The sequence below is a fragment of the Calonectris borealis genome, chromosome Z (genome assembly GCF_964195595.1).
Source record: "Calonectris borealis chromosome Z, bCalBor7.hap1.2, whole genome shotgun sequence".
Lineage (NCBI taxonomy): Eukaryota > Metazoa > Chordata > Aves > Procellariiformes > Procellariidae > Calonectris > Calonectris borealis.
Window position 1 is genome coordinate 10,625,793 of NC_134352.1, and position 27,815 is coordinate 10,653,607.

The 27,815-nt window shown below is 37.8% G+C and overlaps 1 protein-coding gene across 2 annotated transcripts in view; it reads left to right on the forward strand.

Annotated features, from left to right (window-relative positions):
• Positions 1 to 27,815, forward strand: part of PTBP3 (polypyrimidine tract binding protein 3) — a 57,293-nt gene that overhangs the window by 7,005 nt on the left and 22,473 nt on the right. For both annotated transcript variants that reach the window (XM_075137531.1, XM_075137530.1), the window contains 2 exons: positions 23,238 to 23,313; positions 26,995 to 27,164. In XM_075137531.1, coding sequence (XP_074993632.1) covers positions 23,289 to 23,313; positions 26,995 to 27,164 — 195 coding nt within the window. In that variant the 5' untranslated portion in view covers positions 23,238 to 23,288. The remainder of the gene's footprint in view (positions 1 to 23,237; positions 23,314 to 26,994; positions 27,165 to 27,815) is intronic.

The window sequence follows — 27,815 nt, forward strand, 5'->3', positions numbered from 1 at the left end:
AGATAGGGAGAGGGACTCATAACGCGCAACAAGAAAAAAGCCAGGTCTCAGCAGGATCCCAAACATGCGATCATAAAGCCTAGATTAAAACTGTGTTCTAGACTAATGAGTGTTAGTAACTTGATATTTAACCAAACCAACCTAACTTAAAACTGTAGACCACCCAAAGGTGATAACTCATTTAGTAACCCATATTTTATAAAACATGGAGAATATTAACTGGATGCATGGATTTAAATATTAATAAAATTCAAGAGTTGTATTTGCTTCATAGGTTTCCTTCTCAGAATCATGTTTCTCCCATAGTTTGTTGTATGTTTGTAAGCAAAAGGGTAGGGTTAAAACTAAAAAAGTCGTGCTTGACAGTAAAATGATTTTAGTGTTACTGTTAAATCACTTCACAGTATACTTTCATCAGGGAAAATGATTATTTCGTTAACTAACTTGTGGGTTCTATTGAGAGTTGGAAGAAATGAAGACTGTAAAAGGATGTATTATTGTGAAGTAAAATTGAAGGGAAAAGTTCATTTCGTGTGATTGGTGATATTTAGGAGAGGGGAAAAAGGGAGAAGAAGAGCTTGTCCATATATACTGAAAAGATGGAGCATTCATTATAAAAAAGATGTAGGCTTTCTGGATACAGGGGAGAATGTAAACAAAAACAGGGGTATATCAATGCTGTGCTGTCTCCCGAGTCTCCAGACAGCCTGAGATTATGACTTTGCCCTGATTTATACAATTAGTGTATTAATACTGAAGCTTTAGTCTAAGGGATGATTCTTACAGTGGCTAGTTCATTACTAATTGTACCAACACATGAAGCAGAGTTGGGCTGAGGAACAGAGACCATTACATGAGAAAGTCTCATGCAGTGAGAAACTGGTAAGAAACATTGCTAAGGAAGTGGGGAGGAAAGAAAACATCGATGAGACAAAAAGGACAATAACTGTGGGTATCATAGGTGTGACCATGTCTTTCCTGCATACAACGCTACTCTCATAGAAAATACTAAGTAGTATTGAAAATTTAGCTTGTGAATAGAAGTATTGTACTCTATTGTTGATCTTGATGCAAATCTTTCATCTATTAGGACAAGAGCTTATTCAAGTAATACTTAATTTATGTGATGCACATCATCATGCAGACTTTTATTCCTTTCCAACCACTTGACTTCAAGTGTGCAATTCTTAGAGCTTTTAATCCTAGAGTTATGTGATTCTTTGAGAACATTGATCTTCCTTTTAAAAAATAAAAAATTTCTGGCTTTTGTTGTTGTGGAGAAAAGCTTTAAATGTGAAGCTGAAAGTTAAATACTCAGAAGGCAAACAATCCAGAACGTGTGTCTGTAGTGTGTCATGGTTAAGTTGAGAAGGGGAAATTTTTTTTTTAGACAATTTGTAAGGCTCCGAAAATTTGTAAGTTAGAAAAAGTAGTTTCATGCTTTTAAATTGAATGGTTAGTTAAGAGGCAAATCTCTTTGGTTGCTTCCTATAAATCCATGGTGTTTTTTGGATGCGTGGGAAGCGAGAATTTTTTTCCCCAAATACTATTTTCTTAAACTAAATTATGTATATTTAGTTCTGCAGAACAACAGAAATCAAAGTAATGAAAGTAGATGTCTTTCATGCTACAAGGTAGAGCTGCCAATAAACACTGTATTCAGGAATCCTGTTTATGCATTTTTCTGTTTTCAGAAGGAACTAGGGTTAAAAATGAAGGGTAAAAAGGGTGTGTTTCATACAGAAATTTTGCAGAAATTTTGATGATTGCTATTGTGATTCTGCCAATCATTTTCTTTTTTTCTCCATGCTGTGCATTGTTAAACTGTTTCCTTTGCAAGAGAAAAAAAAAATCCACAGCTCATCACATTTTTTACTTTTATAACAATGTTTTTCTTTCTTCCTTTAACCTATTTACCATTACCTTTGCAATAATTTGCTAGTATCTTCTGTTTTCTCTCTTCATTGTTTTCATACAGTGTTGTTACAGATCTTTTAGCAGTCAGTTTTAAGGTAGGAGTCTATTTATAGCCTTTCATATACACTTGTTACTTCTGTTGTTATAACCCTTCCTGTGTTTTGCTGATACCATATTGATAGTCATAAGCCTCATGTTTTTGTTTTGTTTCTCTAGCTGTATTTCTTTCTTAATGTTAACCTTTAATAATAATAAATTATAAACCAGATTGTCCAGTAATGGCACTTTTTTACTTTATAAGGCTATGTAAATTTTCTTCTGATCAAATTCAAAAGAGACAGCTTACAGGTGGTTTATTTAGGTTACTGGATGTTTACATCAGGTAAACATCTTCTGACTTGTGCACAGTAAAGTGTAAAATGGCACAAAACTATACACAATATGACATCGTACAGATATATTTGTGACTTCAAGTGAAAAACCTTAAGTTTAAGGCAAAGTATGTGCTTACTGTACAGGGCTTCATTCTGTATAGTGTTTATTTACAGACATGCTCACACATTCAGTTGAGTATTAAAAATTAGGATGAAGATTTCAGTAATGATTGTGTTGAGTGTCCTATTGATTGTTTGAAAAAGGAATATAATTGAAAAGAATATATTGAAGTAACTTTCTCTTGAAACAAAAAGCCTGTGTTAACTCATGAGGAGAACTTAAATTTTGATCTTGACGTATTTAAGGATTAAGCTAACTAGGAGGCATAGACGTTAATCTTTATTGCTAGTAAAGTTTGTATTTAAACTATCAGAAAACAACATTATTGGAAATCATAAATCAGTGATGATGCTACAAAGAAAAGCTGTCATCTTCTTTTTGATGCACAGTTTCGAAGGAAGCCCTGCTTCTCTGCATGATGCCTGCTCGGTCTCTGGGGCATTCAAAGTTGTATATGGATTCTTGTCCTTTAGGACAAGCCTTTGTACTACGTGGAGGTATTTCATACTTTAAGAATGAAAATGCATGTTTTATGTTCATTTAAAAACTTAACTCGTCAGACTAATTTCACAGCTCTTGATAATCACATGCTCAAGGTTGCTTTTGTTGATGGTAGTTTATTTTACCAGTTTGCTCTCCTTCCTCCACTGCAGCCTCTCCCAATTTAGTTGAGCAGTCTGGACATGATATGTTAGAGGGAAGAACCTAGAAGAGGAGAAAAACCTGTGTGATAGTGAATCTTTAGAAAGGCATGATTGGTATAGGAAGTCTGTAATTTCTCTCACAAGCTAATAATTTACTTCCTGGCATCTTCAAATTGCGTATTGATGGGACATACACAATTTCAAGAGGAAAATATTATTTCCTTAGGTTCTTGCCCAATATCTAGCATAAATGCAAAGTATGTAACATTACAGTGTTCTGACCTGTGGAGTCTGGTCATGATGTCTGTTTTGGACTTACTGCATCAAACTGCAGTTTTGATACACCGGATAATGGTGTATCTCATTTTAAATTCTGAAGTAGTCAGTCTTAAGTGTGACAGCTGGAAGTATAAAGATGTCTGTACATCCAGATGCAGTCTTAGCATTACTGAAATTTTTTTTTCTCTTTAGTAATAAAAGAAATGTAGTCATAAAAGTCTGTGAAGTGTCATGTTATTGTTCGGTTTAAGTGAACAGCAAACTGTTAGACTGATATGTATGCTTGGCTCATGCCAACTTCAGCTGTGAACTTCTGTGATATGCTAGGTTGTAATGCAGTTCTACACCATGTCCTCATTGGAGTGTAGTTGATGCAGAATTTGTAATTCTCATTTCCTGTGCTCACTCACATTTGTGCAAACTTAGTGAAGCGATAGTTAGACCTCACATTTTACTGTGCTTGTTTGCAGACCCTAATGTGTTTAGGGAGATGCAAACGTCTTTGATATTGGTGATGCTCTTTAGCAGTTCTCCTAGTGTACAAACCAGAAACCTTTTTGTTTTGCTGGAATAACAAAGGTGGTGTTTTCTCTAAATGGTAATGCACCTGAATAAATTTGAGAAACTAACTTTTAAATGAGTGTTTTTAGTTGCTTTAAGTATGAATAGGCTATATTAGTACGCTGGAGAAGGAAACAACAGAAGCATGCAAGATGAAAGTTATTATTCTGGCCTTCAGATTAATTATTTTTAAATGAATGTATTCAGTTTTATTGAAAGCTGAATTAGTGTGCAAAGTGTTGCATGAACAAGAAATGTGGAAGAGGCTTTTGGAAATATCTCTGTCCCTCCTGGCGTCTGGTGCAAATCACTAAATTTTCCAAAGTCGTATTTACTAATAAATTATTCTCAAAAGGCAAATGCTGAAGTACACGGAATACACTTGTTTATTATATAAATGCAATCTGTCAGGGAGGGGAGAACAACCTGTACTAAAAACTGACCTGCAGATCACTTTGTTACTTTAACATTGTTAATTTTGAGACTTTTTCAGTTTGACTGGTTTTTTGATTGTTTGGTTGTGTAGTCTTTTATCCCAACTACATTAGCTAATAGTGATGCAAAAGAGTCATAAATCAGTTCCTGAGATTGTGTGATGCTGTTCTGTGACAAGGGCAGATAATAAGTAGTTTCTCTTTGCTTGTCCTTCAGATTGGTAATAGTGGCAGAACACTGCTGAATTCTGCCTGCTGTATTAGGAGCAAATTGATAAGAGTTAAGCTGTCCTTAATTTGTTTTAGTAGTGTGAAATACAAGGTAATCTTCTTATACGAACAGTAGTTCCAAAATCTGTGGGAAACAGAAAAGTGTGTCATTCTATTAAAGACAGCAAAAAGTAAAGTAAAAGTTAATATTGACCTGCCTCCATGAGTGGTTGTCAGGATTGGGAAGGGAAAGCGATGGTAATGATGTACTTATCAAGTTGTGGTGCTGATTAGTTTTGTCATGCCTTCATCACAAGGTACAGAGTAAAAGGCAAATTATTATTTACCTTACAGAAGAGAAGACAAATGAAAAACAGTTCTGTGGAATAGCCTACTGTTATTGTTCTTCTGCTTGTGCACTTATGCAATTTTGCAGACCTTAGGGTTGTGTCGTAATATAAAGTAGAGGTGTGTACTATATGATACTTCCAGCTTTAGAGAACCTTGACAGTTGAAGTTTCTGTTTAAAATGTCAGGGATCTTTGCCCAGAAGTACTAGAGACTATAGTTGTGTTGGTAGTCTGCATAGAGCTTTCTTCACTTGAGCTCAAGCTAACATGCTGAATCTATTTTACTTGATATTTTAACTTACTAGGGTAGCTATGCAGTTCTCTGAAAACAGTTAACTCTTTTAATGTGGATAAATACTTTCAGCTGAAAAGTTAAATGGCTTAGGGAATATAGTTTCTTAGCTTTTTATCAATTATTATTATTTTCCGTGTTACAAAAAATGGGAATAGTGCTTTTCATAATTGAAAATGTTGCTTAATAACTTTTCACATTAATTCAACTGTCCACTATAAGTCTACATATATATTTGAAGCCCTTATAAGCAAAGGTTGAAGTAGACTCTTGGATGTGAAAAATGCTGAGCTTCACTCTTAAATTTGTAAAGACAACTGCAGGGTAACTTCCAGGAGAAGGGGAGAAAGAGGATTAACTTGGGATAACCAAGTAAACCAGTAAACTTGGGATACCAAACCCACTTTCTAGTACGTATAACCACTGTCACAAAAGGTGGAAGAGGCAGAATTTGGTTTCTGTACATAGCCTTCCACTCAATGTTTGAGCCCAGCACAGAGTCCCCCAGGTTGTTTTGTAGGACATCATCATTAGGAGAGAAGCATGTGAAGTATCTTTCCTGGGAAGATACTGGCCTCCAGTTTGACAAACTATCATTTTAATGCATGTAGTAGTTAAATTGTTTTTTATTTTAATATTGGGCACTTTAAAAGGGCATTCATATATTTAGAATGCTAAACAAGATTTCAACTTATAGGAATTCTGTTCAAGGGAGAGTAGTCATTCATAGTTTATAATAATTGAAAATTGACAGTGCCTTTGTATAAAAAGGAATATTTTATTAATGTTTTCTCTCCCATTTGATAGTTTAGTTAAATGTTGAAATTGTGGGAAAAGTAGCAGTCTCAAGTCATTGCAATGCTTGTGAGTTTTCATATCATGTATTATTTGTTTATATTCATCTGTATTTGCAATGAAGGAATATTGCAAGATTTTTTGTGTAAGAATTGTAAAATGTGATAAATCCAAAGCAGTTTTGAAATGCAACCACAAGTGTAGTTCAGAGAAAACAGGACTTCCCTGTGTTAGCCTACTACATGTAATAACCTATATAGGAGTTTTAAGATGATAAATAGATGTGATTTTCCTTATGCAGATTTCCTAGCATTTCAATGTCTGTGCTAAGTTTCTCTTGATTGCCTGTTCATGAGCCACAATTACCATATGTCTTGGCCTACTGAGCTGACATCACCTGAGTAATCAGGGTGATGTTGGATGCCCACAGTTTGACCTCCCTTATGTTACTACATAGTTGTTAAGGATGAGAGTTTTTTGATAAAGCACAATCAGGAAAATGATAGGAAAAAAGAAGGCCAAACTGAACTTACGTAGGAATATTTGCCCAGTGACCCACTACACCAATCCACAGTTCAAAGAGGTCCACTGACCAGTAAAGATCAAACAAACCAGAAGATGCTCTCCCTTTGTAAATGTCATTCATCTCATCCTGAAGGAGCAAGGTACTGTCCTCTGTTTTTAGGGAGGCCTGACCATGCAGGAACTCCAGAGAGGGATCAAGCTTGTATGGCTGGAACCGACACACTCAGCACCTTAATCCTTCTGACACCTGCTGCTCCTTTCAGCAAGGAAGGGGGAAGTAGGCAGCACCACTTTTCTGTAATATTGTAGTTTTACTTGCATTAATAATCACTCTTTTGCAGAGGTAAAAAAAAGCCATATTCCTTCACATGAATGCAGTTATTGCATACTAATTAATGCCAGTATTTAGTCTGTCCTAACTTAAACCATGCCGTTAATAAAAAGCTGGTGCCAGATGCAGGATCTGAAGAGGTTTTGGATTGTGAAAAGGGGATTTTACAGCAGTAGTGCTGTCTGAATGTCCATGATGCTGAGACCACTTCGAGCTGCCAGATTAGTTCTCTGCGAGGAGAGGAGCAAGGAGTATGGCAGGAAGTGTATTTAGTACTTCTATGTGAGGTGTGCTAATAGTGTATATAGTGGATGCTAACTCATACGTATGATAACACTAGCTGCTATTCAGTATGATGTGTCAATATTGGATGTAGGATAACACTAACTCCTACCTGATACAGTATTTTAGTAGTGTATATAAGATAACACTAACGTCTTGAAACACACAAAACACTAATAAGTGGAGTTTAAGTTTTTCCCTTCCCTGTTTTCTGTCATCATTCAGCAACTCTCAGTATATAGTGAGTGTAGCAAATCCTCCTTACACTGTCTGGGGCATCTGTGGTATAAGACTGTGCTTCCTGGGGGGAGGAGGGGAGGAGCAGTGTGTGTTCCTTAAGGAGCAATTTGAAGAAATAGGAGTCAAGGCTGTGTGGCTGCGCTCTGAGCAGTGTATCTTAACTTTTTCTCTTCTGGTATCCATGTGAAGAGGTTGTTTATCACTGCAGATTCTGCTAGACTGGGAGAAGGGTTGAAAAGTTGCAAAAAACATTAATGATGTGAGAAACTGAAACCACATGATCAAAAGACTGATTATAATTGAGGAGTAGAGGAAAACCAACTAACTTGGTGATTACAATGCTGGACGTGTGTGCCGTAGCTTAGAGCTGTATAACTGGGAGGCATAGTGGCGGGGGTCTATTTCCAATGGCAGAGATGGATGACCAAGGAGTTGGCCACCTGAGAATGTGAATCCAAGCAGCAAGACAGACATTGTCAGGCTCCTGAGTGCACTAAAATGCAGGGTCTTAATGACCCTGATGAGCCTCACCTGGGGCTTCCACCCACACCCTCTGCCCATGGGCTCTATTCCATAGAATCATTAAAGTTGGAAAAGACCTCTACAATCATCGTGTCCAACCGTCAACCCAACACACCATGCCCACTACACCATGTCCCTAAGCGCCTCATCTACACGTCTTTTAAATACTTCCAGGGATGGTGACTCCACCACTTCCCTGGACAGCCTGTTCCAAGGCCTGACCACTCTTTCAGTAAAGAAATTTCTCCTAATCTCCAATCTAAACCTCCCTTGGCGCAACTTGAGGCCATTTCCTCTCGTCCTATCGCTATTTCAGCCCGGGCCCAGGCCTTCAGACATGGCCCAGGCTATGTCGTATGCGTGCCTGTCTGCAGCTCCATCACAGCCATGCTTGTGGCTGGCTGAGAACCTTGTTGAACCAGACCCTGACCCACAGACTGACTTGCGGCTTGACCTGGTCCTGCCTTGTTGCTGTGGACTTGCACAGCAATCACTGGACTGTATCTGGTGCTGATTATGTTTACTGGGGCTGATCTTGACTTGCCTTCCCAGCTTGACTGTGGACTTGCCTTGCCACTATGGAATTGTTGGAGGATCTGCACTCTCAGTTGAACCTGGCTACCATCCCTGCACTTGCCCTGCTTGCCTCACTTGGGTACTGTGGGATAGGGCACTGCTTTGCTGGCCCTCTGCTCGTGGCTCCTCATCCTTTGTGGGGGAGCTGGTCCTTGTCATTTCCTGACAGACAGCTGCTAAGCCACAACAGGCTGAGGAAGGCCTCACAGCATCAGCCCTATCAGCATTCTCCTATTCATATATTTTTCCTATTTCACCCCTTGCCAAGAAGAACTGGCAAAGTAAACATCCAGTAGGGGAAGTTCTGCCCCTAGCCAGCTGGGGATGATGATGTTGCAGGGAATAATGGAATTACTGGGCTGTGAGTCTGGTGGCCTGGCACACATTCGCCCAGAAAACATCAAGCCTTGGTGGACACAGGGGTTTAATGCACGCCGTTCCTTTTTACACTGAGTGGAAGGGTGCAAGTCATCATCAAAGAAGTCACCAGAGGCCAGTGGAAGCTCTATGTGGTAGAAGCCAAACTCTGTCTTACTAAAATTAACTGGAAGCACCATGAAGTGGGGATGGTTCTGGTGCCCCTTGCATCTTGGACATTGCCGTTTTAAGGAATGGACATACTAAGGATCCATAAGGACATCACAGGCATTTGGCATAGCTGCTGTGGATATGAGTAAGAACACCACTTTGCTGTCCTAACTGCCTGTCATTGCAGGAGTAGAGTCATAGTAGGACTGCTACAGATGTCCTCTCCATCAGTGCCAACTGCAATGCAGTGCACTGGCAAGAATATCAAACTAATAGGTATATTGGTCTCTTGCATAAGATACTCAGCCTGTCCCATAAATTATCTTACCGTGGAAGTAGAATATCAAGGAATAGTTACTTGAACCTGTTAGCCCTTAGCAGCCCTATCTGGCCAGTGCAAAAACTCAACAGGGATTGGAGATTAACCATGGACTATAGAGGTCTGAACGAGGTAGCAGCACCCTTGAGGGCTGCTATAACACTACGCTAGAACTACAATACAAACTCAAAGCAAAAAAAAAAAAATTGCTGCCTGGTATGCCACCATTGACATAGCTAATGTGTTTTTATCAATTCCCATGGCTCCTGAGTTTAAACTGCAGTTTGCCTATCCTGGAGGGAAGCACAATACACCTGGAACCACCTGCAGTGGGGATGGAAGCATGGTTCCAGCATCTGTCACAGACTTACGGAAATGGTTTGGAGGAGGACAGTGCCCTAGATCACTTACAGTATGCTGATGACATCATAGTATAGGGAAACACTGCCCAAGGGGTGGATAATGAGGATAGTTGGAATTGAACTGAATGTAGGACTTGCAATCAAAGAGGAGTAAGGTGAAAGGACTTGCAGGACTAGAAATACAGTTTCTGTGTGTCAAATAGCAACATGGCCACCACTGTCTTCATACTGGCATGATTAATAAGACTGTGGCAGTTGTTCCACCGATGAACATAAAAGGAAACAAATTTTATTTGGAATGGTAGGATTTTGGTGAACATATGTATCCAGACAAAGTCAGCGCATGAACCCACTGTTCCAAGTCACCAGGAAAAAACCACACTTGAGTGGGGCCTGACCAACAGCAGGGCGTTGACTAGATAAAGCAATAAATTGCACATGCTGTTGTCCTAAGCCCTGTCAGAATGGGTCTAAATGTCTGAAATGTGCTATACACAACCAGTAGGGGACCAGTCAAACCAGTGGAGTTTATGGCAGAAAGCACACAGAGACAGGAGTGTTCCTTGGATTCTGGAGCCAAGGCTGCTGTCGACCTGAGAAAACTATATCCTAACAGAAAAAGAAACAGGAGCCATCTGTGAGGGAATCTGGGCAGCATCTGCAGGGGGATGGAGTCACAACTACTGCTGGCCCCTTGGCTTCTGGTACTGGATGCTGAAAGGAGGAATGCCCTCAACTCATCATGTGGCAAGTTCTACCTGCCCAGATGGACAGCTCTGCTTACCCAGTCGGATCAGATGGGGAAACAGAGACGTCTAGGCCTCGTAGAATAGCTGATAAAATGGCCCAAAAATCGTGATTTTGGGGCCTAATCCAAGGTATTACCCCATGCTCAAGAAGCTCTGGAATATGACAGGCTATATGCCTTCTACACAGATGGTTCTTGTCACATTATTGGCAGTTAGAGAAGGTGGAAATGTGCTCTTTGGAGTCCCATTCAGCAGGTGATAGAAATGTATGAAAGTGAAGGACAATGGAATTGGTGCTTGGAATTCCAAGCCACAAGACTGGCCACTGGTGTAATGTTACAGAGGATGTGGCCTAGGTTATGCCTGTGTACTGATGTTTGGATGGTTGCCATTGCCATTTGGGCGTGGCTTACACACTGGAAGCAAGAATTGGCAGAGATGAGGAAAGCTAATTTGAATGGCTAACTTGTGGGGAAAAAGCACATGGGGTTTGGAAAAACTCAGTGCGCAGGTGCAACATGACAATGCCTATGTTTCAAAGGGAAGAGCCCACTGGAAAATGAATTGACAACCATCAAGAGGACCAAGCGGCACAGATCAGCACAATCAACAAAGACCTGGGCTGGGAGTATAAACGGGAACTACTTGTATGTTGAAGGGCTCACAGAACAGCATCCTAATTAAGTGGGATTAAAGACACAAATCACAAAGCCATTAGGACGCCTAGACGTTCACCAGGAGGTAGAAATCAAAGTGCTACATCGGCATGGGAATATACTTGAGACTGCTCAGAGCATAGTCACTGCAGCTGAAGCTCCCCCCATTGCCATACTGTTGGGAGCACTTGTAATCTTAACCTTGGCTGTTACAGTCTTGTGTATAAAGATCTGTAAACTGTTGCAAAAGGCGTTAATTTAAGATGTGAGTAACTTCCTACAACTTACTGTTATACGCATGAGTGCTACTGAGGTATCCAGCAGTGGTGGAATGTGCCTTGGCCTACTGAGCTGACATCATCCAAGTAATTAGGGTGATGCTGCAGGCCCGTAAGTTTGACCACCTGGTACACACTGCTCCTTTCAGCAAGGAAGGGGAAGTAGTGAAAAGCACTTTTCTGTAGTGTTCCGTAGAACACCACACTTCGTATGTTCTTTGCATTAATAATCACTCTTTTACAGAGGGAATAAAAAAACAGTTATTTTGTACCAATTGATGCATTTAATCTGTCCTGACCTAAGCCGTGACACCATAGAACTTTGAAATCTGTGTTTTATGAAGCTGGAACTGTTACCAGTTTGCTCTGAGCCCATGTGATACCATCTGCCTTTTTAATGTTTGGTTCTTGGTAAATATCTTGAAGATTGTATTAGTATTCTGGGGAGGGGAGAAGTGTGGTTTTCCTACATATCATACCATGAAAAACAACTTAGCATTTGTTAAAATGGTTACTTACAATTATTGCAGGCTTAAAATTGCTGTTTGTGAAAATGATGAGAGAAGTATCCATGTATTGTGTAAGTAGCAAAACCTTGTCTGTAAACTTTTTCTGACCTTGTGTGTATCCCTGTGTTCTCTAGTTCTGCAATCTGTGTCACAAGGTCAAAAACAACAAGGAATGCCTAAGGAATCTATGTCCCAGAAATATAAAGGTTTGTTATTTGAAGCTTGGTTTGTACATTAATATAACCTTACTCTGTAGACTAATTGCCATAAGATTTGGGAAAACAGTCTAGAAGTCAGTGAATTCTGCTGTAAGCATATGTTATTTGATTATTGGTATTAGTCTCCCCCTAAAGGGAAGTTTGAATGACATTCAGAATGGGTTATTTTAAAATGTCTAGTTTAAATCATGATTAAAATTCTTTTTTCCTGTCCACAGATGAATTGATTTAAAGATAAATGTCATTTATACTTCTTCCTTTACTTAGATGTTGATTTTCATTGTGGGGTGTAAATCATTACTGTGAATGATACACTATATTAACACATTTAGTTGAGTGTTTAACATGTTGTTCATATCTCTAATGTTTATTCTTGCTTTTGGATATGTATCATGTGGCTTTTTCTACTTCAGTTAACTTGTGTTTGTTTGCATGTATGTTTGTGTGGTTCTGGGAGAATATTTTGAGAAAATATTGTTGTATACTTGTTTTCTTCTTAAAGTCTTTCCTGGGCATCAACTGTTAGTAGTGTTAGATTTTTTGGACTGACCTAATATGTGCATTCTCATAATTTCTGTTTACATAGGAACTGGAATGCTAATAAAGTGACCAAATACTTTAATTTTTAAATACTTCTTAGTTAAACAGAGCAACTTTCAAATCTGTTGAATATACATGAACCAAACTGAGTTAGCATTAGGAGCTCTTTTTTCAAGAACAATTTGATCTTGTTTTTTTTGATTGCTTCTTCTGATAGAGATAGCTTTGCCTAAAGTGACATATGAATGCATAAAAGTGGATGAAGCATGGAAGGAGTATAGGCATGTTGGAAGTTGAGCCTGGCACAAGTAAGTTATGCTGAAGTTGGAAATGTTGGAGAATGTTAATGTGGAAGACTGAGCTGGCAAGTAAACCTGTGTATGCAAGCAGTGTCTTACGGATTCAGAATGTAGTGTAGATGTACTGCGCCAAGAGACAGGCTCGATGCACACAAAATCTACAGCTTTACTTTTGTAAGTTATTAAAATCTCCCAAACACAGCCTAGTATTCATGATGCTCACTACGAAGTTTGTATCTCTGACAGTATTCTCCTCTGATTATGCTTCTGTAAAAGTCATAGTAGAAAAAGGACACAGAATTTTTTACAGTATTGAGATAAGGCAGACTGTTAACTTTTTTGGTTACATCCCCATAAAACTACAATGTCTTGTCTCCACCTAAATTTTATAGTTGGATCATGCTAGTTTTCCTGTGAATAAAAATGTAGAATCTGTCTCTTTAAAGAATGGTTAGAAGTAGGCAAGTAAATGATGCAAGTATTACAGTTGTTTAAACTCTTTTTGGAAGAAAGCTCTTTTTGGAAGAAATCCGTTACAGATTGACTGTAAATATCTCTTGCTCGGAGAAAAACAGACATTAGTAACTCATTTTTAACAAATAACTCTACTTGCTGTCTCCACTATTGAATGTATTATGTGTATTGTGACCTCTTTGTTATTAAATCTAAGCAATACAGACAAAACTTCCTCTCCTTTGCATTGCTGCTTACTCATGGCCTTCGTACCATGTCACTAATGAGGCTATGTTTTCATGAAGGACATTTAGCACTTTTAATGATGCTGAAAAAGTGAAGTCTTGTTTGAGTCTCTTCTCTGTTACTTGGACCTCCAGATCCAGCTCATCTGAGGAGACTAGGCTGTTTGTTTTTTGTTTTTTTTTCTTCCTTTAAAAAAAGAAGTGTTTTTTGGAGGGGAGTTTGTCTTTTGTTTGGTTGGCAAATTAAATTTGCTTCGCTTTTAGGGAGATGGAGTGGAACAGAGGGATAGGAAATGATGCACTGAGCCACTTATTTACCTTCATGGCAATAAATCATTAATTCAGCTGGGTTGTGCTGTGAAACCATGCCATCAGGTATGTAGACACAGCTCTGTGATTCTGCTGCAGACAAGACCATGGATTATTTTTTCATCAAATTAGTTTGTCCATTTGGTTCACGGTGGGAAAGTAGGATGGGAGTGTGTGGGAAGAAGAGCCTAAGCTGGTATTTCTGTGGAAGACTTTGCATCAGAAAATTTAGCTCCAGTGTTAGTATGAATAAATTTCTGTTATTTCAGAATTATTGTCTGAATTAACTGTTAGGCTTTTGTACAATTATCCGTCTCTGTTACGTCCGTCAGATCAGATGTTTTATGAGTCTTATGTATATGGGATAGTAACATTGTTAGATATAGATTTTCTTGGTACATTTAAGTAGTATTTACAACATCTTTTGAAGACTAGATTCTGCAGTTAAATGAGTCAAACTACTAGTATGCCTTCTCCCACTCTCCATCCTAAAAACTGAAAGCAGCAATTCACCTTCTTAGGAAAATAGTTTAACAAGTAGCCAAATTGTATGCCTTAATATTGCTGAGGACATATGCAAACTGTCTCTAGAAAGCAGAAAAACCACACAGTATTATAGTTATGTTATATATAAAAAAATTCCTCCTTAATTCAAATAATGATTGAGTAGCTCTCAATTTAAGAAGTGCTTTTTGTTACTGGGCCCTTGCATATTCCTAGACAAAGCCTTGTGGTGAGTCAAGCAGACAAAATGACGCTTGCCTTCTTCCTGACCTTGTTGCTTAATGAAAACTCATGGTATTTATTCCTGGCATATATTTAGTTGCCTTTTTATTTTAGGGAGAAGGGAAGAATAAAATTATTAGAATGTGTGGAAAGTGGAGAAGGAATGCTCAGGTCATATTTAGGGCATGGGACTGAGGTCCTTTCAGAATGTACATTTTCACTTTTTCTGGTATTGTAGTTGCTGAGTACCATTAATAATAGAAAAAAAGTTAAATATAACCTGAATTCTTTCAATAAGTACCTGAGTTTCTGGTTTCTGCTACTATAGTGTGGGGTAAACATGAGTATTAAGTGTCGGTAATGAAACTGACTACATGCAAAATATTGAAAGTGCCTAAAATATGACTTTGGGGCTTTAATTGTCAAAGCTACATTTTTTTTCCCCACTCCCTATGTATAAAATTAGAGTACTTGTTGTTTTGGGTTTGATGCTGCTTAATTGATTTTTAGTCCAAGTCTGACGAAGTTTTATGCCTCACATGTGTTGCATCCCAAAGACAGGGAGTTGGTTTTGCGCTAGAATTGTACTTCAGAACTTTTATATAGTGAGTGTCGTTTGTATTTTTAGAGCATCTGTTAAACTGTGGCAAGGCAAATATTTAAAATGGAGAGATCATGACCAGCTTTGCCAGGTAGCTGTGGATGCAGAAGTTGCTGTTGTGGATGCTTGCCGTTATGGATGACCTGAAAATGTGTAAGAACAGTTGGATTTTTCTTTGCCTCCTTGTACTTTTAAGATGTCTCCCTAGTTTCAAATGATTTTAAGTTAGCAGTTTGTCACTACAGCTTGTGGTTTCTCCGACTTTGTGAATGGATGGGTGGGTTGGTTAAAGCATGTAGGGCACAACTGGCGATTCTTGTATTAATAAGATGTGACCTTGGACATACAGTAGGATTGGATGATTAATTTAAAATTCTCTTCCAACAAAAGATAGATAACACCCAGATAATGGTAAAAGCAGACAACTGTTGAAGGTAAATGGTCTAGGTGTATACCATGCAGTAAGCGTATTACGTGTCTGTGCTAGTTGGCATGGTGAGAGGGGGAAAGGTGCTGCTCAGGTCTGGTCTCATGAGCTTTTCACTGCCTCCTTCCCGTCTGTGTTCTGCTGTCTCCCCAGTGGAGGATGAATGCCGTAGCTTGGCAAAGCTTATCTCCTTTTCCATATTCCTGCTGCTGACCTGAAAAACAAACATGTATAAACTCGAGATAAACTGTTCGCAATCCACATAGCTTCTGGATGTGATTTGAACCAATGCAATTAGCATTTATATGGTTTTAAAAAATACATTTTTTTTATTTGGATTTCTTCATTTTAAACTGCTGCATCAATCTTAAAAAACAGTCTATAGTGGTAAAAAGAGAAATAGCTGTTTAAAAGAAAACAACAGGACAAATGTGTGTGTATGTAGTCAGGTTTTTTATTAACTATTTGTCCCCAGCTATTTTATAGAAAAATGGTGAAATGATTCCATGATTGTACTGTTCTATTATGTACATTGCAGAAGATAAGATGGGATGACTAGACAGTTTCTAAAATTATTTTGTGTGCAGTTCTTGAAACTGCTGGATTTGAAATTCTTGCTAGATACTTCATGTAGTGTATTTTGGGCTATTTCGGAGTCTGTATTGTATTTCCAACTTCAGTATGGCATCTGCCATTAGGAACTGCTTATTCAAGTTATTTTTTGTGTCATAGAAACTTCATATTTAAGAAATTGTTCTATCACGATTAGGAAAGGTGATTTAGTTTGTGTGACAGTACATACTGCTGCAGCTTTACTAATTATTTGTTGTTCTAAAAAGAACCCTATATCTTTTCATTAATGAAATCAACAAGCCTAAAACTTGATTCATTCTTTTTCTTTTCGCTTTTTAATTACTGTTGCATGACTCTTGAAAGTGTGCAGTATCTTGTTACCAGTGTAGCAAGGAGCTTCAGTAATTGATGACAGGGGCAGCAGAGCGGGCTGTATTGCTAACAGAGCCACTGAGCATTCAAGCCTGCAGAAGAGCAGCTATCTGTGCTAAAACAACATGCTTCTAGGATGACTGACGATCAGCCTGTTAAGCCAATGTGTTTGTAAGGGGTCTTTGCAGTAGAGGAAAGGAGGCTTGCTTGTTTGTGATCATTGCCTTTCATTTCCTTCTGTTTCAGCATACTGAAATGGCACCTTTTCTTTGTAAGGTCAGTTTATAAATATTTGACTCTGAAATTTCCCTTAGTTTACCTCCACTTTCTTTGAAATCATTTTATTTTAGCATCACTGGCATTGTACTTCACATTAAATTCTCATTTTGGAAGTAGGAGTTGCATTTCTGTTGCAAACATGGTTTGTGGAAGAAAGAATAAAGGAATATAACGGGTATTTAGAGAGCTTACTGCAGAAGTAGAAGATAATGGTAATTTTCACTCTTCTCATGACCCTTAGCTTTTTTTTTCACAATTGGATTCTATAAAAATTAATAAAGTATGCATTAGAACATTTCATTTACATTTAACAACAATTTTTCACTGGTACAGGTTGAAATTGTCATGTTTCAAAGGGTGCCCTTTTTGGAACAGAAATTCATTTGTTGCCATGTAGAATCTTGTAGAAAAATGTACAAAACTTTAATTTATATGCAAGAAATCTGCTTTTTGAAAGAATTATTTTCCCTTAAAATTGGGCCCCCTTTTTTATTGTTCTAGCTATCTCATAGTAAAAAGCTATGATCATGTTCTTCCTGGTTGTTGACTTAGAAATAATAGTCTAGAAGGGTGACTAGTTGTATTCTAGGAAAACAAACAATACATATTTCAGGTAAAATAAGTTTCTCTGAGACTATCCCATTTGTAATTAATTGAACTGTACTGAAGTATTTGTGACTAGCAAGAAATGGAGGAGGAAAATACTGCAGTTGAAAGTTGAGGGGGTGGGGGGAAAAGTGGTTTTGTTTACATACAGCCTTTTTAAAAATTAAAAGGTCGTTTGTAGGATTCATTGATTCCAGAAGTAATGCTGAATAAATACCTGCCACTTTTGACCAATGAATTTGTTGTAAAGAAGTATTTTAGAGTACCAGACTTACCCTCCTGTTTCCAACTATAAGTGACTCACAAAGACTTCAGAAACCTAGAGTTGTAGACTTTCAGATGTTTGTTATACCTCTTTGCAATGAGTGCAGCTTTTTTAATACTTGAATTGCAGAATCATTAACATATACTACTATCAGAAATTTAAAAATCGTAGAACAGCTTAAGTAATTTCAGGAAAGGCATCTGTTGCTATACTCTGAAGTTGTGTAATATGCCTTATTTAGTCAGGGAGATTGGCCATGGTAGATCAGAAGAATAATTCGTTTCACTAACCCGTCATTGAGTGCTACACTTTGTAGACATCCCTTACTGGATGGTTACTCAGCACTATAAATTTTACGTCTTTTTAAAGAAGTGCCCAAAATCAAATTATGCTTTCCAAGCAACTCGTTTCTAATTCCTACTCAATAGGAAAGAATAAACTTGAGCTAGCTGTAGGGTGCTCTACTGCTCTTACCTTACCTATCACCACTTAATAATCCCAAACAAATACAAAAAAGTTGGCATGAAATAGGAGAGGTGGAAAGTCTTATGGTTTAAGAAAAAGCAGTCTTTACATGTTAGGAGATCATTAATGTGTTTGGAATGATGGGATGAGTAAGGGAACAGAGGAGGGTGTTCCAGCCCTGGGCTGGTAGCCATCCTTGTGTTGAACAATTCCACTTACCTACATTTCCCACAGGGCTGAAAGAAGGAATATTCACCATGTAATTGCTACAGTCCTTCTGACACTCAAACAGAACTATGGTGCTGCTTTCTGTGAGTGTCGCTTAGAAGTGCTTATCAGTGAAAGGTTAGGCAGCCGGGCTTCCTTGTCCTGCCTGCCTCTTCACCTTTGCCTGTGAGGCCTCGCGGTGAACTGGCGCAAGCAGCTCACTTAGGTTAAGTAATTGTCCCACCTCGGACAGTTGTGCTGTGAAAACTGAAGCGGTACTGATGGCATAAAGGCAGCATAAGCTGACATGCCTGCTGAAAGAAGTGCTCGTCAAGTGTGTGTGAACTGCAGGCAAGGAAGGACGTCAAGGTGGCTTTGTAGGCAGGATTTGGCTGCTCTGACTGTTTCTGAGCTGGACTTAAACAGTGAATAACTAAGAAATAGCCGACTGAAAACGTGTATACAGAGAGAGACTAGGGGCATGGTAGGACACTCTAGCCTCTGTAGAAAAATCCAGTAAGAATTTTGTAACACACTACCTAGACCACACTAACTTGTTGTGTGGACTTTTTCAAGACTCAAGGCCTTGCCAGCCCTTTTACCAGAGCAGTCTGTAGTAGATCTTTGTCACCACATTAAATGCTTCATGTTACAAAGTATTTCAAAAATACATCTTTCAGCTCCATCTGGAAAAGGAGGAGATTGAACAAACGGGCTTCACGAACATTAATTCTGTCATTTCTTTGTGGATTCTGTATGAACAGGGAAGACACTGATGAAGTAAATGTCATCTCCTTTACTAATCCAGAATATCCCCAACATGCGCACATTGTACTTCAACTTGCAGGAGAACTGTCATGGTGTCAATTTATCTTTGCATTCTTCTAGAACATTTTTGCATTGAGTTTGGTTTTGCTTCCAATCAATGACTGAGAAGGCTTATCAGTTATATTGCTGGATAAATGATAAGGTCCTGAAAATCATCTTTATATATTCAGAAATAGCTTGGTCATCCACCTGCAAAACCTGGAGTTCCTAGCAGTTCTCTTACACCACATCCTTCGAGGGGGCATGTTATAATAAATAAATACGCTGTAATTGTATGAGTAGGTACATACCTTAGTATTGGTATCAAAAGTTATAAACTGGAGTAGTGTTTCAGTGGAGCATTCAAATAATAACAAAAGGTATAACCAAAATCTTGTGGTTATAAGAAACTAAGTTTTGTAATAAGGGCTCTAGACTTAGCATGACTGTGGCAGGCCATTTACTCTATGATGTCTCGATTTAAAGTTTTATTGTTTTTTTTTTTAACATAAGTACAGTTAAAAGTACATTAATTTAAAAATCCTCCTTTTATCGAGTTGAAGATACGAAGACAGTTATACATTTGTAATGATGATGGTTCCCTGTATTGTAAGAGGCTCAAAGCCTTGCTAGTATTTTATTAGACCAAGTAAAACAGTTGACTAGGTGATGAGCTTAGGGTTTAAAAGAGCTTTCATTGTGTTTTGGCTGCTATATTACCAGGTTGTCAGCAGAAAGGCAAAATCTAGGGAACTGTCTTAGGAGATGGTGATTGAGTGACATATCAGTGTAGGTACAGGCACGTGTCATGACTGAAGGTTGTAATTTTGTGGTATCGTTTTTCCCCTGTTGAAGCTGGTTTAGTCCCTCGTCCCGGAGCAGTTCATTTTATGCTGCAGTGAGCTACAGCTTTAGCTGTATGGATACAGGGCAGTCATCTGCAGATCGCTGCAGTCATCTGAATTGTGTTCCTTTGTGCGTGTGCCTTTTTAACCTGGAATTGCTTCATTGGTTTACAGCACAATCCCACAAGCGATATTATTACTGGGTGAAACTGTAGAGATGGGGTGGCCTAGAAAGGAGGAATACTTCTTCAGAAGGTTACATACATTTTTCTTTTGGAATATGCCAAAACTTGTTCTGAGAAAGCTGAATAATCTTTCAGATCATGGTTGATTTATACACTTTCTGTATTATCTGTGATAGTAAGTTCTGGTCTTTGCAATTTGTTTTTAAGATCTATCCGCTCATCATGGTGTTCTGTTGTAAATCCTCACAGTTAGTTAATATTTTCTGTGATATCCCGTAAGAATTTTGCCCAGAAATCAGTATCAAATTTATCAGTTGCATTTTCATGTGCCAAACCTGCCAAGTATCTAATGCTGTAAGTTACTGATGCAGACAGTAAAATTTAAGTTGAAAGCAAATAATTTTTGTTGTAAATTATAAATTCCATGAAATATGTATGTTCTTAATTTACAGATTTTTCGCATTTGTAGACTAATACCTAGACAACTTACACTAATTTGTAAAAATCTTGCCATTACACATTTTCCTAACTTCTGCAAAAACTGTAAGTACGTAGCTTGTCAAAATAGTAGATTCTGGTTTCTGCACTAAGATGTTGTCGTGGTTTAACCTGGCTCATTTGAATCCTGAGTTGATTCAACTAAGACAACTTTTAAAAATGGAAGAGGTTGGAAATTTTTTTTTCCCTGAAAAAGTCTGTTGTGGTTTTTTTATATCAGTGCATACAAAATTAAATATGAAATCGTGAGAATACATGTTGAGTCCTTGACATTAACTTACCTGTCAAAATAATAATAGATGTGTTTGGGGCGAGGGTTTATAATGAAACCACGAAATAGCGTTGCTCAAAAAAGGCAGCTGCTGCCAGAGTCAGATGTGCTAAACACCAAATTTTTTCACAGTTTTCTTGAAAAATGCAGCAATTTCTTCTGTTGAATAAATGCTAAGTTAAAAAACAAGCTAAAAGCCCCTACAACTGGAGTTACAGAGTAGTGGGGGTTTTTCCTGCCCTCCTGTAAGTAAAAGGAAGGGTTGGCTTGGTAAAAGACCATCCTTAATACTTCCTACCACTTACTAGCTGCACATATTGCTGCTTTTGTTTCATTAGCAGGTTATGCATTTTACAATCAAAGTATGCTCTTTAGGCTTTCAATACGTGGATGCTGGCATACTCAAGGTACTTCTAATAACTAAAAATGAATACTGATTTTGGATTTTAATTACATTCCAGTATCCATCCAAATAGAATGTGATATGTATCGGACATCTAGTAACTTTAACGGGATTAATTTAAAATGTGACCATCCAAAGAAGCATAACTTGGGCTATATGATTATATGGTGTACTTTATTGCGTAGCTGAATAGGCTGCTCTTTACATTAGCCTATATTTTTATTGCAAATGGATTTAATTGGTGGCAACTGAAAACAATTAGAATTGGAATTTCTTTAAAATGTTTTTTATATTTTTTATTTATTTTAATGTAAAAATTATTTTGCGCAGTGTTTGCCACAATTAGATGTTGCATTTAAATATACTGTTAAGATGCAGTTTCATAGTTAACAATGATAAGTCTGTACTGCTGCCAGAGAGGATTGAACACAGTTGTGTTTTCCTCCATCCCACACTAACACCTGTGCTCCTTCATGAGCAGCTAAATTTGGCTGAAACGGTTTTTCATCATCCTAACCTGTCCCAGCCTTCTGTTGTGAATGACCTTGCCAATACTGGGGAAGCAGCAGGACCACATGGTTAACTGCAAGGATGAAAAGAACCAAACTGCTCCTTTAAGCACAGACAGGTTATAAACCAGTCCTCTATGAGCAGTACTTTGGCAGCCAATACAAGCCACGGTGATGGCTTGCTGCTGCCAAAAGGATGCTTTCTTAGTCCCCTCTCCGCTTCAAGTATCCCTACCCCTTTCTTCGCACTGGACTTGCTTTTCAACCCTTCTTTCAGCTGATAAACTAACTAACCTAACTCAGCATAGAGTGCTGGCACGTTGGAGGATTAAATCATCTCATGGAAAATCTTTTATCTTGCTGATAAACAGCTCATGACCATGAGCAGGTGGGAATACTGGGGCAAGGGCAATGGGACCCTCTCCTTCCACCAAAGTGGTGAGGAGCTGTTTGGATCAGCTTGTTCCATCTTATAGAACCACTCCCTTAGTCTCAACGTTTTCATGAAAATGCTTTCAGGGAAGTGTGTGGTGAAAGTTTCAGGAACCTTAACTGCCTTTCAGAGGTTGTGGTACCTTGTTTCTTGTTGGCATTTTGAAGCTGATGCTGGGCTGGCATACGAGTACAGTCTGAAAGAGTAAACAGACTTACCAGCAAGGCACTGATTTTTGAATGAAGAACCTGTAGTGCTCAAACTCTTCTCTGTTAGTAGTTAGAGCCTCAAATTGTCAGTATTCTTAAAGCATACACTTTGATTTTCGGTATTTTTTCTAAATACGTATGATCCACCATCAAATTCTTCATACAAGGCTTAGGTTTAAAAAAAAAAAGTGCCATAGGTATACTTAAATATATGTCTTAAGTTAGTTTTGCTCAAGGTCCACTGTGTCCAGCCACAAATGCTGACCTTATCTGTGTGGCTGTGTGTTTACTTGTATCTGGAAGCAATGTAGTATTGCAGATCCAGAGCCTGCAGCCAGCTTATTTCTTTTCATAAGCATTTGTTATTCTTGATCTTTTAAAACATAAACTGTAGTAGGATAAATAATAAGAGAAGTAAGAAGTGTAACAGAGCTGAACTTACTAACATCTTGAGACAGAAGGAAAAGTTGTGTGGTTGGAATTTTTTTTCCTGAAAAATAAGTTCACAGCAATAGTGGATAATGTGTATAGAAAGGGGGTATTCTTGGGAAGAATAAATTACAAGAGTTGTTGCGCTTTTATATGAAGCTCTTTCTCTGTAACAGCCTTTACTAATAATCTTGTCTTTTATTTTTTAGCGTGGACCTGACAAGCTTCTTTCTTCTGGTGTCAGTAACAGGCCTTTTACCATGAACAATTCTACTCCAGCTACAGGTATACATAAAAAAAGATTTTTATCACAGTTCTTCAACAGTGTGTGTTTTCTCTGTAAATGTATTTTTTTATTATTATTATTTATTGTCACCATGAGCAGCTTCACCAAGCCTGAACTGTAATTTGACTCCCAACAGTAGAGCCGCTGGAGTCTATCCAATTCAATGACAGTATTGAGGAGCTCCAAAACTGATCAGTTGAAAGGGGCAAAAAAGTATCTATTTTCTATAATCGTGATCTAGCAAGTAGCTTTCTGTACAGATTCTCAAGTGCCTACTCAATTTTCCTGTAGCTGTGCATTTGAAAGAAATTTGTTTTGAAGTATTTCAAGGCTGTCAGGATTACAGAGACAGAAGATGAATATCCTATATCAATCTCAGTTTGGTGGAACATAGGGCACATTATGTGGATTCGTGATAAAGAGTTAAGCTGATTCCTTTGGATGTTCTTGTTCCTGCTGTCTACTCTACTTCCAGAACTTCTTGAGCAGCAGCACAGACACTCCTGTGATCTGTTTTCAGATGTTTTCCAGTTCTTGTCCCCAGACAATCTCTCCATGGGTTGAGATAAATGGTAGTGTTTTTGCAAGGGAAGCAGTAGGAAAAATTATTTTATTTTTTTCTTGATCAGATGTTTTCTTGATCTGGTTCCCTACATATCTGCACAGATTGTTCTTCAGCAGAATGGTTTTTTGGGAGATGGTGGGAAATTGGATAGACAGAGGCAGGGTAAGGAAATTGGGTCTATTTAGGCAATGTGATAGCTCAGTGTGAAACCACAGCCACATGTTTCTTCAAACATGTTAAACTAGTACTACCACCCAAAGAAATTTATGCTGTGCCCCACGCCATGTGTTGATAAAGATGCAGTAAGTGTATTTGGTTACCTGTAGTTTTAGATCAGACAAAAAGTTGAAAGTGAGAGAGAGGTGGGACTGCTTCCTTTAGAGGTAATTCCAGCTTAGGTGGGCTTGAAGTATTAATGGCCCATGGCTGCATAAGTTAGCTTTAAGTAAAGTAAATTAACTAACTCATGACATAGACTATTGCCTGTCAGCAGTCGTTTCCAAATAGTTGATTTTATAATGGGGCAAGGGACAGAGCAGATATCCTCTTGATAAGCATCTAAAACTTACTTGCTACATTTCCAATAGGGAATAAGGAGAAGGAAGAGTCTGAGGAGCTAAGTTGAAAATTTTTCTTTTTGATTTCTTTGACTTGCACATGTCAGATTGTTCATTCTTCTGCTAATCGATTCAGTGTGACATCCAGAGCCTTCTGCTTGGCTTGAAACAGCATTAGCTTATAACTCAGTAATATAGTAGCTGAAATATGTTTCAGGCCTGTGTAGATGGTATTTTTGTAAGAAGAAACCAGCTGGCAAGGAATATAAATTTGTACTGAGTTCAAGTGGCTTTTATTAATTAGCAGTGCAACCACTGATCCTTCATAGTGATGTCCAGGGTGTCTAAATGATATTAAACTTTAAAATAAGATAGACGTGTTTGTCTCCTAAGAAATCCAAAAAACCTCTGATTCTCATTGATAACTCTATACTTCATTTTGGTTTTATATAATCTCTGTTGAGATGCATCTCTTTACCTAATACAACTGCTTCACCTGCAGCGGTTTTTTCGTCTGGTGGGTCACATGTCTAAAATACGTTTTGGGTTTCTTGATCTGAGGCTTCTCACTTAGGAAATATATTTGTACCAGTCATGAATCATGATTGTAATGAACTTCCGTTGGTAGCACCAGGCCCCAATTTTCACTTTGTTCATAAGGCTTCTTTTATCTTTGTCTGTCTGAAAGCATTTTTTGCTTTCACCCAACTGAGTGTAAAATTCGGAAGAGGTGAACACCTTGGGAATTACTTAAGGAATTGTTGAATCAATTTTGGAATTTAGATGCTAGAAAAAACACATGATTACCACTCTGCATCAAAATTAATATCAAACAATAGCTGGAGAAAGAAGCATGGTTTAAAAAATGCTGAGGTCTTTATACTTTGGATGGAATGAGTGATAGCTTTTATTACGGATTTAGTGACTTAGCTAAAGTTGCACAAAACTTAATATAATTACAACAGGAAAAGAAGCACTTTAATAGCATTTTTAGGTTAGGTGTTGGTCACTGTCCAGAAGCCAGATAACTAGAGCTAGTGGGTAGATAGTGAAATAGAGGATGTACACTGTATGTACAAAATAGGATGGGTTGTTAGGCTTTAATAGTAATATATCTTGTCGTGGCTTGTGCTGATATGCATTTAATATGTTTCTGTTTGTCTTAAAGTTTCATCCCCAACAAGTGTGTCACATGTTCACAGAATACACACACAGCACGTGAGGCCATTTAAAATTTCTTGATGGAAAAATCAGTGCATAACAGACTTTTCTATTTTGCGGGTGGGGGAATTAGTTAACTTGGCTTATGAATGAGCCATGGTTGAGCCTTAGATCATCTAACTTGGAGTTTAACAGACCTCCACTAGTAAAAAAACCCTCTGTAAAGATCCTTATACAGAGTGACTTGTGTGAACATCTTCTCAGACTTAGACTCTACTCAAAACCTACAGCAAAATCCAAAATTACTTACTAAGCTCATGCAGATATTTTTTCCTAATCTTTTGTTATTCTCCTTGGAAGGCTAAATGCAACACATGAGGTGTTAAGGCTATCTCTTTTGCTGGAGTGAAGCTATTTGTGGCGCATAAGTAAAAAAAGAATGCTGTTTCTTCCTTTAACTTAAGTGGTATGCAGTTAGACTTCAATACAATTTCCATCAAATATGCTGTCTTTCCTCTCAGTTTAGGATTTTTTTTTCACCAAATCTCATTAGCCTCTCTAGCTTGCTTTAGGAGAATCTCTTACTGGGATCTGTAGTTTGGCTAATGAATTTCATTTTTACTACTTTAAGTTATTACTGCATTGTGATAGCTTCTAGAACAACGTGCCTATTCTAGGTGTTCTGCTTAAAAGTGCTCTCAAGGACTCCAAGTCATCTCCTTGAAATATAACCATTGGTCACTTACCTGTTACAAGATCCAAATAGGCATATGTTAAAAAAAAAAAAGGCAGTTTGCCAAAGTGGAGGACTTTAGAATCTGAACGGATTTCATGCCTCACTGCTGTCTATCCTTTTCAAAGACTTTTTAAAACTTACAGTCATGTGGGACAGTAGGCTTTCTTTAATAAAATTAAAAAAAAATTATTTGAGGTAGCAACTGAATCTAATTAAGAAACATACCATGCAGGAAGATAAGTTAGTAATAAAAAAAAGGAATGTATTACCTCCCAATTACTACTTGCCCCTCTTCTGTGTAATTAACATTTTGTAAATATGTTACATGGGCATTTGGGAAGAAGTTATTGGCCTCTCTGTCTGTAAGACTTAAAAAAAAAAAAAAACCCAAAACACAAGAAAATAAACAAGCAAACAAACTCAAACCAAAGCAAAACAAACACACCACTCACTCCCCTTGCAGTGGAGATTTGGAACAGCTGAAGAGGTCGTCTTAAACTGTCCTTTGTTATATATGAACTGCCCTTCTTTAGGATTCAAACAGCTACAGATAACTCAATGTCAGTGCTGAGACAGCAGTTGATCTCTTTTAGGTTTTGGTATCTATACTGTGCAATAAGTTTGTCTTTGCTTGTCCATCCTCCTCCCTAAAATATTTTAGAAAATGGGAATGACAAGAAGAAATTTAAAGGAGACAGATCACCATGCTCGCCTTCACGTGTCCTTCATCTTCGTCAAATTCCAAGTGATGTTACTGAAGCAGAAGTTATTTCATTAGGCCTCCCTTTTGGCAAAGTAACCAACCTTTTGATGCTAAAAGGAAGAAGTCAGGTATGTCACTTTCAGTGTTTCAATTATAAGAGCAAGGCTGAAGATGTGGTTCATGTTATGACCCTTTTGGTATTGCGTTTGGCTGAAATGATTGCAACAGTCTCTAAATACTTCATTGATAGTTCAAGATTTTCATATTTTCAAATGTGAAAGGATGTCTTGATATTTATTTTAAGTTTTGAATATACTTTTGTATTAAACAATTATCTAGTAACTGTTAATAATATTGCTAAACATTATATCCACCTTATGTAAGAATATATAGATGATGATGAACTACATTGTCTACTATTAATGTTGACATATGTCTTGAAATAACCTGCCTGATTAAATAATATATGCATGTTAATTTTTTAATGTGAAATAAATTGCTTTTTTTTTTTTTTAATCCTTTTAGATGTGATGGGGTAGTTCACATCATGAATAAACACTGCAATCCTAAAAATAATAGGCATTCATTCAAAAATTGTCTAGAACACTGAGCTGGGTTAATATAATGCACAAACTGGTAGATGTTCAGTGTCCTGTTCCTACTTTCTCAATCAGTATGTGTGTCTGCCACCTAGGTAATAGTGCTTGGATTCAAGAATCTAATAATTCACTAGCAGTGTCGTATTTAGCAGCATTGCTTCCCATATGTCATACTTACTC